This window comes from Egretta garzetta, unplaced genomic scaffold (assembly GCF_000687185.1).
Source record: "Egretta garzetta isolate BGI_Z169 unplaced genomic scaffold, ASM68718v1 scaffold405, whole genome shotgun sequence".
In the NCBI taxonomy this organism is placed as follows: Eukaryota; Metazoa; Chordata; class Aves; order Pelecaniformes; family Ardeidae; genus Egretta; species Egretta garzetta.
Window position 1 is genome coordinate 43,140 of NW_009259854.1, and position 14,234 is coordinate 57,373.

A 14,234-nucleotide genomic window follows, 5' to 3' on the forward strand; every position below is an offset into this window, starting at 1 on the left:
TGAAGTTTACTCCCCAGCACTGATAATGCTGATTTTCGCTTTTCAAAATTACGGTATTTTTGAAAGGGGGACGCGGGGGGTTTTGGTAATTTTGTCAATTTGTCAATTTTGTAGCATAAATAGTACCCTTCGTCATTTTGCTAGGATGAGAGGAGACTGAGCAATGATTTGCTGCTTCCATCTGCGTCATAAAGTTTTGATTTTTTTGGGGGTTTTTTTTTTTTAGAAAGTTAGTTTTTCATTTAATTCATTGTGAGGCCAATGTGCATTTTTCATATAAAACAAACCTGATTAGCCAGTGTGTTCACTTCGATTTGTACTTTCCCCAGACCTTTTTTTTTTTTTTTTTTAAAAATCACAACAAAATATTTATGCAATCTAATTATAAGGAAATCAGTAACAAGGAAGGCTGAAAAACACCCCGGCTTCCGCAGCAGCGGAATCCTTTCTGAGCTTGTGGCAGTGGTTACAGTGACCGCAGAAGAGCTTACCAGCTGACAGACAAGGTACCACACGGATACAACATACACATCATCAGACGGACCCCGCCAGCGTGAGGAAGTTTAGATTGACCCAACCTCCGAGCCCAAAGCAGTGACGGGCTCTTTGGAGGATGTAGGTACCAAACCACCTTCGCTTCATCTAACCCCACCCATCGGCAGGCAAGATGAGTTTGGCCCACGTACTCAGGCTTTTCTGTACATTTTTACACAGTAAAATACAGTAATTCCAAGGATGTGTTGCTTTTTTCAGATGACAAAATGTTTACTTAGATAAATCCTCTGTTTGCCGTGCGTTTGTTGCAGCGCATGCACTGCATTTTGGGTCGGCAAACAACCTAAATACTAATTTTAGGATGCATTTTTGCATGTGACCAGCTGGGAGGTATGGCAGCCTAGCACATAAATGGGACCATGGATTAGAAAACCCTTGCTAGCCACAGTTATGCATGCATTAATTCCAAGTTGGGGGATTTTTTTCAGTAATTACTAACATGTCAGGCTCCTGGGCTTTCACCTCTCTTATCAAGTCCCATCAGGCCTGGGGGAAGCTTCCAGGGTTTGTTCTGGTCCCTGCTGGCACTTGGGGCTGGGCGTGCAGGGTTAGGGAGCAGCTGCAGCCATGCTCCTTCCCCGGGGCAAGGGAGGGGAGCACGGCCGCCCTACTCAGGGCTTGGGAGAGCCTCCCTTTGCCTCACCTTAGACTTGCATGCAGTTTTGAGAATAACAGCCCCTGGTCTGCTTGTGGCCAGAGAAAAGCGATGACCAGAAGGCCTGTTGTCCACTTTGCGCAAGGGCAAGGATGCAAGTGATGAACCAGCACTATGCAGGGGATGGGGACGTTGGACTAAAGCTTCCCAAAACACTGCTGCTGAAGGTGAGGCTAAAGGATACATGAAGCAGGTCTGAGCTGGGGAGAGGAGAGTGGAGGAGAGAGGGAAAGGGTTGAACACCGAGCTCCTCCCCGCAAAAGAAAGAGGGCTCTTGGGAGTATTAACTCCTCGTCGGCTTTTGCTGGGCAGCTGGAAGGCGCATGTCTTCTCTGAGGGGCTGGGAGGAAGGGAGGGCAAGTGCATGGAATGCAGACCCGTTTGTAGGAGGCAAAGCTTTGGTTTTCCTACCCTGTGGTGTTTTATCTGTCCCCATGGATGAGCATCTCAGAATTTTTCTAACCTCTGCAGCGGAGTTGCTCTTTGCAGAGAGAAGCGCACCCTTGCGCTGTTAGCTGTGCTACTTGCAATCTACTTGCACAACGGGATTTACATCAAGAATATGTGTTTCTATCTACTGAAATGGCAGATCCAACTCCAGCATACATCCTCGACTTGGGGTGTAGGGGTTACATGGTGATACTTTAGTAGGTTTTGAAAAACTCAGTTTATACAGTTGGATTTTTTTTGTATTTCTGACTCAGTATCATTCTGGGAGGGAGCCATATAGAAAGGTAATGCAGGACTCCAGTGTTGCGGTGACTCCAAATTTGCCTACCTTGCATTTAACAAAAGAAGCCTTACTGATTTGGGCGTATTTGAGCCTGAGCTTTTTCCTGTACCAGCAGGGAGAACAGATCCCATGGGCTAAATGCTGGTGCTGGTAGCAGCCACTCAAATGCCCTCGCTCTGCTGTTATTCGCACAGGTACGGTTAAAGCAATAATTTTTCCTGCTTCACATTTATTCCTGGTGGTAAGGCGTAAGGCGAAAGTACACCAGGTAGGTTAGCTATCAGCTGTCCTGTGACAGCGGCAGGTTCCCAAGCCAACTGTAGATGCAACAAAATTGAATGTAAAAGCGGGTGAGGCAGTCTTTGTACAAAAATTCATGGTGCCAATTTTACACCATCCCGTTGAAGAACTACGCTTTATGAATATATACACCCAAGGCTACATCCTGCATTACCCAAAACTGGTGAAAGGAATAAAGCTGGAGTCTGGCTTTGGCAGTCCTGTTAGCTCTGTGAATGAACCTCTCATCAAAATAGCAGTAAAAAAACCCAAAACCAACCTTCAGGAAACTGCTCTCCAACAAGGAGAAAGTGCTGCTGGCTACAACTCCTTTACAATCCACAGTCAACTATTACACAGGAAACCTAAACTGCGGTTCATTCTTAATAAAAGCGAGAAGATGGAATTGGGTAATAAAAATCCAGTTACTACAATGGAGACCATTTAAGAGACAGAAGGTTTTACAGAACGAAAGACACTTCTGCTGCAAACAAGCTGGGACACGTTCTACTTGTACAGAGGTCAGTGCTCGGATGATCAGTACAGAATCAAACCAATCCTTTAGAAAGAGTTAAATCTCTGTCTTGATATTGTATCAATGTATTTATATCTCTACAATTTAGAGTATATAATGTACACATTCAACACCAAATTGCAACAAAAGTCTTAAAACAACTTGATAAATTATTCTACAGGTGGCAACTTTGGTTGGAGGATAGGTTAAAGACACACACAGATTGTTCCAGGAATACAGCGGATAGCTTTTTTCCCTTACATCCTATGCTGCTGTGAGACACTGATTTTTGCAGAACTACTGGCCCTGGAAACCAAATCCACGAGAATGACAGATCTTGTGGGGGAGAGAGGGGGAAAAAAAAAAAGTCCACCTTGCCCTGAATGCTTATATGGCTTTTATTTATTGTCATTATTATTTTGACATACCAGACTATACCTTGGGCAGTCTAGGTACCATACTCAGCTCTTCCCCAACACTGTTTATTTCATGCCAACATCTTGAAAAGAGAGGGCAGTCCTTGTGGTGGGTTTAGAACTGACAGACGCTGAAACTGGCTCCCAGCGGGCGCAGGCAGCCGCAGCCCAGTTCTGCCTCCCAAAATCCTGCCTGAGCACCTAAACCCCAGCTAGAGCAGACCTCCCTCCTGCCTGAACGCTTCTCGGTTCTTCCTCCAGTGCGACTGCAGACTAGTGCTGCGGCTGCGGTGGCACCTAACTGGGCAGGAATTTCTCTAGTGAAAGGAGAACTCTGGAACAGTCTCACTTTTGAAATGAAAAAGCCACCTTAATGTCCTATGTCACCTTAGAGCTCGATTTATTATACATTACTTTAAGAATCTTCATTTACAAATGAAGTCACTTCATCTAAATACAGTTTCGACACATGGCACATAACAATAGATGATGGTTTATTGTAGATGATGGCAACAAATGAATTCTATCTAGAAATTCAACAGGAAGAAAATACTTTGTTTCTGGTTTCACAGGGTACAGATAGAGTATCCGTGGTATATGACTGCTGAGAAGTTTTCTTCTTTGCAAAAGTATGTTAAAAGACCTCATATATGTATCCCATTCCATCAAAAGAATCATTGAACAGTCATAAACCGAAGGGTGAGAGTTCACAGGCTTTTCTAAAGTGAGTCAAACAGAGGTTTGTTCACTAGGATTTCTGTCTCTGGTGAGCAGCTCACTGCAACTCCATTAATAAGTGCATTATTTTATTTGCATGCTTTAGCTGTCTTGAAGATCTTAAATTGTTATCTTCTGAGATCCAGGTGCATGCCATATGGCGTTTGTGCAACTAAAAATGAAGGGGTCTATTCTCGTCTCGATGTGTGGGGAATCCCTGAACACCAAGAGAAGAACATATCCTTAAGGGTTAAAGGAGGGAACACATTTTTATTTGATTACAGGGCTTACGGAAGTGACTTATATTTGCTACAAAGAACATAAATCAAAAGATCTGTAGGTTGTTTTAGGATTCTGGAAACGGCTTATCTTAGGCTTCACAACGCCACCCCTCAATAGAGATTTCCCTAGGAAACTACTTTCAAGCTGAATCATAAAAAAGTGATAGATTTGTTTGCTGTAACGCAGCACTGCACAAATGTCCTTCTCCTCCTTTAAGACATTTACAAGTGGCTTGCAGTGGTTCACTACAGAACCGGGCTGGGGAGGAGGTTGGACTGCAGGAGATGGTAGACCTGCTAGGACTACAGTCCCATCCTCCATCCCGTCCCCCCCCTATAAATCACATACTTTCTACTACCCGAACAGCAAACATAGTTAAACACAAAGCTCGATTTGTATCACAGTATTGGGGGGCGGGGGGAGAGAAAAGGAAAAAAAGAGGCAATAAAATAGGTAGCTACTCCCCCTCCCCACAATATATTGCATCCGTCCACCATTTACAAGTAGATCTATGAGACAGCACTGCATCTATTACGCTACCTTCTCAGGATAATTGCAAATAAAGGTGGTATCAATTTTAATATTTTTCTAAATAATCATGTCAAAAGTGCTAGATAGATACTTAAGCTGTCGCAACGGCTTAGCTAAACAGCCAGGGCTTTCATTAATTCTGGCACTGAGAAGTGGAGAAGCAGTTAGTCTCACCTCATCTCATTAGGGAATGCTTTTTACAAATTTGTGATGCTGTCTCTGAAAAAATAAAGCCCGTGCCCCTTTAGCAACCAAATGCCAGTTTAATATCAGCTCTGAGTGGCAATCTCCAGTTAGTAAATTAAATCTGTTTTGCAATCTGTTTCACTATATTTGCCATTTAGGACAGTAAAACGGGTCTGTGAAAAGCATTTTCTTCTCAAGAATTTAGGACTGTCATTTAATTTATCCACCTATATTTTAGGTGGATGCCAATGTGAGTATTCAGATTTTTCAGCTTTTGTCCTTCAGCATGTACATGGAATTGCACCAGATTAAGCTGCTTTCCATATAAACCAACAGCAAACACAGGTTCTAATGGTACAGGCTTTACAAACCATTAGGAATTGAATAAAGCTAAGCAAAACGGACGCTGCAAAGCAACTTTCTGGACCTATCCAGGACAGACATTTGCTGGAGAGCAGGCAGAGCAATCTTGCAGAAGCATTAGCACTTACAAAGCAAACTTACCTTGCATTAATGAGGTACTGTGCTAAGCTGATGTTTGCAGGGGATCCTGTGATTGTAACTTGTCGTTCTGCGGAGCCTTCTGTGGCATTAGCAATCTTGATCTGCGCTCCTGACATCTGCCTGATTTCATTTATCTTACTGCCTTGTCTGCCAATAATGCAGCCTATTAACTGGAGCGGGACAAAGACTGAGATTAGTGCCACAGACACAAGCAAAAACCACTTAACTGCAATTTGTAGTATTGCTAAAAACACGGCTATGAAAGACTCAATATCAAAACAAAAGATTTTTGCTGTGCTGTTTGGAAGGAACAACTAGCGCGGTCTGTTGGCCCTGTGGCCATACGTCTCTAAATCAAGTTTCGCCGCTACGTGGTTATCAACCCACTGTCAGATTATTTAGCTGTCTTCCGTGGCAGAAAACGACAGCGTGCCGTGGTGCTGGTGAACACAAAGCACAGCCCAGCCTGACTTGCCGGTGGCGGCAGTAAGCCCGGAGCCGCAGCTGGGGGCCAGGCTGACACCCAAAGCTGCCGCCACGCGGCTCCGAGTCCTAGACCTGCCTGGGCACGCGTGGTCCTCGCCTGGCCAGGTAGTGAGCTATTAAAGTCAGTGGGATTTACAGTTCTGTAACTGCAGGCAGAAGCAGGCATAGGAAGAGCCTGAAATGTGTCTTCGTTCCTTTACAGAAACTTATCAAAGCTCATTTTTTTGTGAATAAAACTGGGTCTGAGTTGTGTGTGTGGTGTCCCTAGATCCCCTAAATTTTTAGGGTAAAATTGCATTGGTGGTATCTTCAATTAACAGTGATTTAAAGGATGTCAAAATGCTCTTGGAAGCTGTGTGCAAGACCTTGAGGAAGTGTTTAGCAGCACAGGTGACCGCTGCAGCTGGGGTAAGGGAGCGCGATAGCTGTGCCAGGGTCTTGCTCCTCCAGGCACTTGCTCTTGGGGGATCCCCAAGAGCAAGCAGGCACCAAGCCAGCAGCTGAGGCTGCGATGTTTCAGCTTCTGTAAGGGTGCGGGGGGGTACACACTTTTGTTTTGTCTTAAGACAAGATGGGTGCTGAGAAGCTCAGTGATGGCCAGAATGAGTAGAAAATGGAAACCTCGCTCTACAGGTCTGTTGACACTGGGATGATGTTGCCAGTTCAGCAGAACGATGTGCCAAGGTGCAGAGACTGCCATCCCCTCCCACCCTTCCTCCTGCTTCAGGCTCTGACGCGTTACCCTGGCTGGTACTGTAGTACTTGGACTATCTTGCCAGAAACAGATTCACATTGTCCAGATGTTTTGGCAAAAGAAGAACCCCTGTCCCCTGCCAATGTAATCCTTGTTTCATGCTCAGGTTCAAGCAGAAAGCCAAAGTGGGTACCCGAAACAGACCAAGCACAAGAGAAGCACCCGCAACGTGGAAAAATGGGGTTTCAGGAGAGACACAGGGGATTTCCCATCCTGTTCAAACAGGACGGCCTCATTGAGCTCCCTGTCCTTACCCTGAGGACTTGTCTGAGTATGTGACTGCCCGTGCCAGTGCAGAGGAGCGAAGTGAGCTTCACCAGGAAGCCTCCAGCTCGCCTCTGGGTGCACGGGGACGTGCCTGCGTACACTGCCCATTAGTGGCACAGGGATCCCTAAGCATCCGCTTCCTACGCCTCAGTCTCACTGGCCTCCATGGGCTGCAGGTAGCGAAGGTGAAACAGGAGAGATGAGGGCCCAGAGCACAGGTGGAGGCACCAGAGCCCGCCAGTGGTGGGGTTTGGTTTTTACCAGAGTATGCCACCAGTGTGAGAAAAGCAAAGGCAGTCCTACCAGAGCATCACTGTAAAGCTGGCAGTGCCAGATCCACTCTTGTGTGTTAAAACCTGGTGATGGACTTCCATAATTTTGTTCCTGTGAATCACTTGCATGCCATACTGTAGCTATAATTTACCCAAATCTGGTCGGAATTGTTCACTACTGCAGAAGCAGAATGGAGCACTGAGCGGGGGAAAAACCTTGGGTCGTCTTTGACTGCTAGCCAGAGTTGTTCCCCCAGACACTGGAGTGGTTTGAAATGGCCAACAGGAGTGGAGGTTGTCAGTATTTCTGCCACAACCAGCATCTAACCATTTTTGAGATGATCTTTGAAGCGACTGGTCAAGAAGCCGTCTGTTGCTACCGATGATCTCATGAAGCAGTGACCAGGATTTAGGCTCTGTGAAGCAGCTGTTATGGTGCCCATCATATCTTCAGATTCCTCTGATATTTCTCACCCAATGTGCAGATCTGAATATGCTTCTGGTTGCTTTAATAATTATGTCCTAAGTGTCAATAGGAAAATGTAGGCTGCACATATTCCCTCAGTCTGTCCAAAGCAGAAGGGTGGAAAACTGATAAAATTACTTGGTGTAAAAAAACATGCAAAAATATATAAAAATATATTATTTAGAAGAATTTCAAGCAGTCCAGTTCACAGGCGTGGTTGTCGTTGTGGTATTCAAAACAGAGGAACTGCGTGGGGCCGCTGGCTTTTCAGGCACGTTGTGAGACATAGTCTTACATGCCTGGTTCACCAGCTCTGAGAAGGCACTTGCCGGGTCACTCAGGAGCCTGCCATTTGTATGTGCTGGGGGTCCTCCAACGAGGCTTGTAACCTGGGTGGCTCGGTAGAAAGAACTTGTGGTCTCCTAGCTGACATTTGAGTTAGGTAATGAGGATTCAATCCAGACCAGTCAAGGATACTGGGGATGCAAGCATCTGCAAGAGAGGTTCAGTAACCTTCGGTCTGAAGCTCTCCAAAGTCATCCTTTGACGCTGTGACAACGGGTTGCTTGAACATGCTCTGTAAGCTGTGACACGACCTGCAGCTGACGCAGAATACACTTCTCCGTTTGCCAGGCAGGAAGGACAGCACTGCTGGGGTGCCTGGGCTCACTCTGGGATGCCTTTCCCATTACGTATTGCGTACGCTGAAATTTGTGCAGTATCTGAATATTTAAGAGCTGATGGGTTCTGGAAGAAGTTCAAGGGACTGGTTTTCATCTACAAAGCTTTGATCAATCAGGCCATGGACATTTGGTTTTTACATAAAAACACCTGCCCTGCCTTGCTTTGAGGTGAAGCCGTGCCAAATTGCATCCAAACACGTATTTGTTTTCAAGACTGACCTTTACAACACCATCAGCTGCCCTGCTGCTGCTCTGTAGCTGGCTATTTCACACGATTTGGCAGGCTACGTGTAATCCTGTCCCACAGAAGTCCCTCACCACCAAAGAAAGCTTCCCCAGGCTTTGAAAGCTGCTACCTTGCATGCAATGCTGTGGGTTTCACAGACATGGGTCTGCTGCTTTTCCAAGCTCAGTAGATGGAGTTAGGGAATGTGGAGGACAGTAAACACAAAGCTGTTTTCAAAGACTTTAGGTGCTGCATTATTTTTATGCTCACTGGCTTGCTCAACACACAGTGAGCCTTACTCTCACTTATAGAATAAATCAGGAGGAAATTCTCCAGAAACTAAGTGATAAAGCTGGCCTATGCTAGAGAGGAGCCAAACCCACTGAAGACTGTATCAAGCCTACTATGCACTATTGTATAATACATATACTATAAATATATATGTAGAATATATGTAATATACACATATGTACATACACACACACACACAATATGTGTGTGCATATGCATATATTTTAACTCTCTGAAGACTTGAGCAGAACAGCTCAGATCAGAGGTGCACCTAGCCCAGCAGCAGCCTCCGATTGTGGCGGTAGCACACGCTTACAAAAAAAAAAGGATAAAAACAGCGTGAGGTATAAAACAAAGTTTCCACTGTCATCCCAAATTCCCACCTAAGGCTTCCAGACTACCTGAGTGGCAGCTGGTATCTCTGCCTTTATGCTCCATGGTCCATGTGTCAGACAATTTGGTTTTGAACCCATTTCTCCTTCTGCTGCCCAAGAAGGGTCATGGCAGTGACCTGCAGAGCTTGCTTGTGTGTGTGTACGTATCACCACTCGTCCGTACACCTCAAAATTTCAGCTGATGTCCCCTCCTTCTTGGGCTGTGAGCACCAAGGAAAAACTGTTCCCTCTTCACTTTCTCTATCTGTCTTCCCCTACCTCAGAGTACCTCATTTCAACTCGTGCCACCCTCCCCCCGCCCTCCCAAACCAAACCTAAAACATGGGTTCTATTTTTTATCTTTTTCAGGTTTTACTCTGTCCTTCAGTAAAGTTCTGCTAGTAGCCAGGTAAATAGGACTGAATCAGGAGTCTGCACTCTTAATGGGTGGGACTGGAAGGTCTACTGTGATTCCTCCCGCCCCAAACTCTCAATGCTGGTAGTTTCTCCCAATACACTATGCTGTCTCTGGTTCAGGCTTTTTTCTTCCATTTTTTTTTTAATCTCCATAATACTAAATATAAATGCTAAATATGTATATTTTTTTCCAATAATGCTAAAGTCACTGACAGAGCCTGATGCTAACAGCTCTCTGCTGGCTGGTTCCTACGGGCTTGTTCCTCCATGCCCATCACACTGCATTACTTCTCTGCAGCACTGGGAGGAACCACATTTTTAGGTTTTGGTTTATTATCCAAGTCTGATGCTGCAGAGTATTGCTTGCCACAGGAAATGGCACGGACCTCACTTTCTTTTTAAGAAAAGATCAGATTCCTTTCTTATAATGAATATAGTGCTAGTAAAAAGGGCCAAGGAAGTCACCTCTGCAATTTGGTATCTGCTGTCTGGAGCAGAGGGGTTGACCATACCTGTCCACAGGTACATGTGGTTCCCCTTGGTTCCCCACTGCCAAGCCAGAGCAAATCCATTGGCTTCAGCAAAGCCTCTGCACTAGCTGAGCAAGCAGGTGCTCATCATAAAGGAGACTCTTCAACCGCTTTTCATAAAGACTTTCTTATTTCCAGGTTTGGGTTGGGTTTTTTTGGTTTAGTGTGTTTTGGTTTTTTTTTTGTTTGGGTTTTTTTTTTAGATAGAAATGCTGGGGCAGAGCACTCTATAGGGGGAAATAATCTCCTGAGGTATGATTACAGTTCTTTACAGACTTACTGCAGGGCCTGGAAAGAGATGCTTAAACACTCCGTGCCTCTTAAAAAGCAATACTACTAATAATAATTAATTACACTTTCCTTGCCAGGATAATGCAAAATCTGGACTATAATAATTTCACAGGCTTTGTAAGAAGGCATGCAGAAAACTGAGAAAACATGTTCAGAAATGAGCCTTCTTATTACTTGTTTTGTAACCCAAATGACTGCAGATTTGTGTGCATTTCAATTTATTGAGGACTCAACACCAGTTCCCATCCCATTCCTTGAAGTGAGCAGTAGGTGGCTCTGGGGTGAATTACTTTTAATGCTAAATAGTGCCTTGTCTCACAAATGGTCTCACTTTGCTCCTGATGGATATGAGGTCTGCAGAATCTTTCTACTGATTCTTGAGTTCATCTGGACAGGTCTACTTGAGGAATCAAATCAATTTTCTTAGATTAAGGGAGACAAAAATCAGGCCATGTGCAACCATATGAAAAATGATAAAAATTACTTCTTTTTGATAACTCATCCCCTTAAACATTGTTAATTGACAGAATCTGGTTAATTCTGTATTTTTGCTCTGGGCATTCTTTCTCTTTGTCCCTCGCCTGCAGTAGACGTGTTTCGACTTACACTACTGCAGGACCTTTCCCAGCACATCTTGTGTGGATTATTAAGTCTTCACCTAAACATCACTTTTAAACCCTCTTATACAACTGGCAAGTTTCTGCGCCAGGGACGGACTTAGCCAGCAGCTTGGTTTTGTAAGACCATGGCACTTGTTCTCAGGACTTTTCTGGAAGAGGATTGTAGGAAGGGTGAGGTGCACTTTTCCTGTAACGTGTAGGTGGTGGGTGGCCTTGCTGGAAGTCCCAACTAGGGTCAGATGCTGCCCTTTTGTGCTCCTTAAGGGCTTGCACTGATTCTCCCTGCCGGAGGCAACGGACTGGGGATCTGCAAAGATGAGAGCCCGATCCCCCCAGTGACTGCTGGTGGAAGAGGCAGAGCCACGTGGACCTCCTTGAAGCACCATGTGGAGCCGATGCTGTATTTCACTGTGGGCTGCTCCAAGCGCATTTTGCACATGTGGGTCCCCCTCCATCCTTTGAAGGGAAGTCCTTCTGGCTCCATGGAGAAATAAAGGTGGTTCTTCAGCATGCCATTTCCAACTTGGATGGATTGACATTTCTGTTTCTATGGAGCATGGATCAGATTTATAGCTTTCTTAAAATGTTCTTGGTGCTTTCTGAGGGGGAAGTTGCTTTCCTGTTACTTGCCTCTGCCTCTCTCTCCCACATATATGCAAAATATGCATAATTTTTAATGAGACAGGTATTTTAATTATTGTTTTGTTCATTTACTCTCAATGGGCATTTTGGGCGACTGGATCATGAAATCTTAAGAAAGACATCATCTGTTACCTGTGTCCAATCAGCTACACCCAGGGATACCATCTCTTCCGTGCCCTTAAGGACCCGCCTCTGCTAACGCCACTTTATTCTGGGATTTATGTGAAACACACTTGTATTGTGTAATTTAGGCAGCAGTAGAAGGCCAGACAAGATCCCAGAAAGAAAAGAAAGAAAGGTAACCAAATGCCCCTGTGAGAGGTTTCGATGAGGAAAAGGAGATACTAGATAAGGGTCAAAGTGACTTCTGAGAGGGACCTGGAAAAATGTGTTCTCTTCTTGGAGATACCCAGAAGTTACGAGGGAACCTGGAAAGGCAAATCTGCTGAATTAATTATTTGGAGAGGAAGACTTGGCTTTTAACATGTAGAAAATAACTTTCTGTAAAATGCATTACTTTCTTCTCTGGTATCTCTTTGTTATTGAGCAACAGGTTACTTGCAGTTATCAGCATGCTGTATGAAGAAAGCAGCATGATGTTGTCACAGGCATTATTAATAACAGAAAACAAAATTTCTGTCACTGCCTTAAGGCCAGAGGGAGTGAGAAAAATTTATTTTAATATAAAGCTATGCAAATTGTAAATGGCTATTAATATCTACTTTCTGCAGGCTAGGCTAAAGTCTCAGCTCCTTGTTCTCTTTACATCTGATTTTGCGCCATCAGAGTCTTACTGAGGCTTTGGCTTTATGTGCTTATCATTATCTTGGTTTTAAAAAATAAGCCTAGCACATGTAGATATACAGTGACTTCCCTGGCAGCTGCAGAGCATGTAGATATTTATAAGTCCCGTGTTCTCATGCGTGCTGGACTTTTGCACACATAAGCACATATGATAAGAAAGCCGAGGGACTCAGGGGGGTTCCCACGCCCCGTGCCAGCACCTGCAGCTTCCTTCACCTTCAACCAGATAAATAATCACCGTGCCACACCGACTGCCTGTCTGTCAAAACCGGGACTAGGAGATGCTTATTGGGGAAGTGAAGTCGAATTACCCATGCAGGCTTTGCTGCACAACTGCTGTTGCCTCTCCTGCCCTGGCCTCCCTCCGTGCACAGCGTCTGACTGACAGGGCGCACACGGAACACGGGTACTTGCACCTCCTCACCCGGCTCCCTCTCTGCCCCATGTTTCTCCGTCTCCCTCATCTCCTCATTTTTGGCACTGAGCTGCCTGGAGAGCAGCCTTGCTCCAGTGGTGATGGGGCTGTGGGACACCAGTATGCATGGTTATGCCAGGAGACCTGAAGGACGGTACTCTCTTGCTGCCGCAGCCTGAGGGCAACCTGGCAGGCACTGTGGACAGCTCGGGGCACAGGCAGAGTGCAAGCCTCAGGGAGACACACAGGGGAAACTATTTTTCCCCCTGCAAAATTCCCAAGCAGCCCCTGATGCCCCATGGGACACGAGAGCCCTTCCTCCCCTCTGCACCGGCGCTGCAGCACTGGGTGCACACACAGACACGCACAGAGGCATGCACGCAGGCAGCGCGTGTGGGCAGCACTAATGCCTTTCGGCCCGTTAATGCACACCTTCACACCATACAAACATCAGAACTCCCTTTTGCCACCTGTAGAGCCCCTCCCTGCAGGCGTTCCTTAGCCTAACCCCATTTTTGACCTCAGTTTTGCTCCTTTAACAACAGCAAGACACGCACCGTGTAGCCAGAAAAATTTTCCATTAAAGTCAATGCATGGATGTGTGTTTGCTTTTCAGAATATAGCGCTGAGCCGGGGCATTTAATACCTCCTGGATGTGAAACTGATGTTTTATTTTAATTTTCTACTGCACTACAGGACACAAGGCCAACTTTCTCCCTCTCTTCCTCCGCTATAAACCCTGAAAGAAGTAAAGTCAGAAGAGTGACTCTGGATTTATAGCACTGATGGCAAGAGCAACATCTGCCTGAAAGTGAGATTAGAAAACTTGCACTGTAAGGATAAATAGGGTGCTCCCATAAAATTCTCAACATACAGGAAATTGGGTTGTGAAGCAGGTATTGATAAATCAGCAGGGCATCTTTTAAGCAACAGAAAGCTTACGAAATCACAGCACTCACACCTTCGCTTCTTTGTTATTCTGTATTTTTTTCTTACTGTAAATCATGGCCACTGAGTTTAACAGGGCTTACACAATATTGTAAGTATCTCTTAAGTAATCTAATTGCTATTTGTGATCCCACTCATGCTTGAAAGCTTTTTTTACTGGAGGGGAAATCTTCCATTTTCCAAGTGACTCATTTGTAATGAAAACTGAAAAAAACCCACCCCTGTTTGCAATGAAAGTGAATAAAATGGGAAGGCAGTTTTATATGAACACGCAGCGTATCAGTTGGGCATTTTCAGTAGCTGTTTTGAGATTCAGCACCGTATTGCTCACGGAGACCGGGGCTGTCGATCACAGCCGGACCAGAGTTGCTGGAGC

General features: G+C 45.2%; 1 protein-coding gene across 1 annotated transcript in view; it reads right to left on the reverse strand.

The window, feature by feature from the left end:
- LOC104127281 (poly(rC)-binding protein 3) overlaps positions 1-14,234 on the reverse strand; it is a 53,885-nt gene that overhangs the window by 1,007 nt on the left and 38,644 nt on the right. Inside the window, exon 11 of the mRNA XM_035895481.1 lies at positions 5,373-5,542. Coding sequence (XP_035751374.1) covers positions 5,373-5,542 — 170 coding nt within the window. The remainder of the gene's footprint in view (positions 1-5,372; positions 5,543-14,234) is intronic.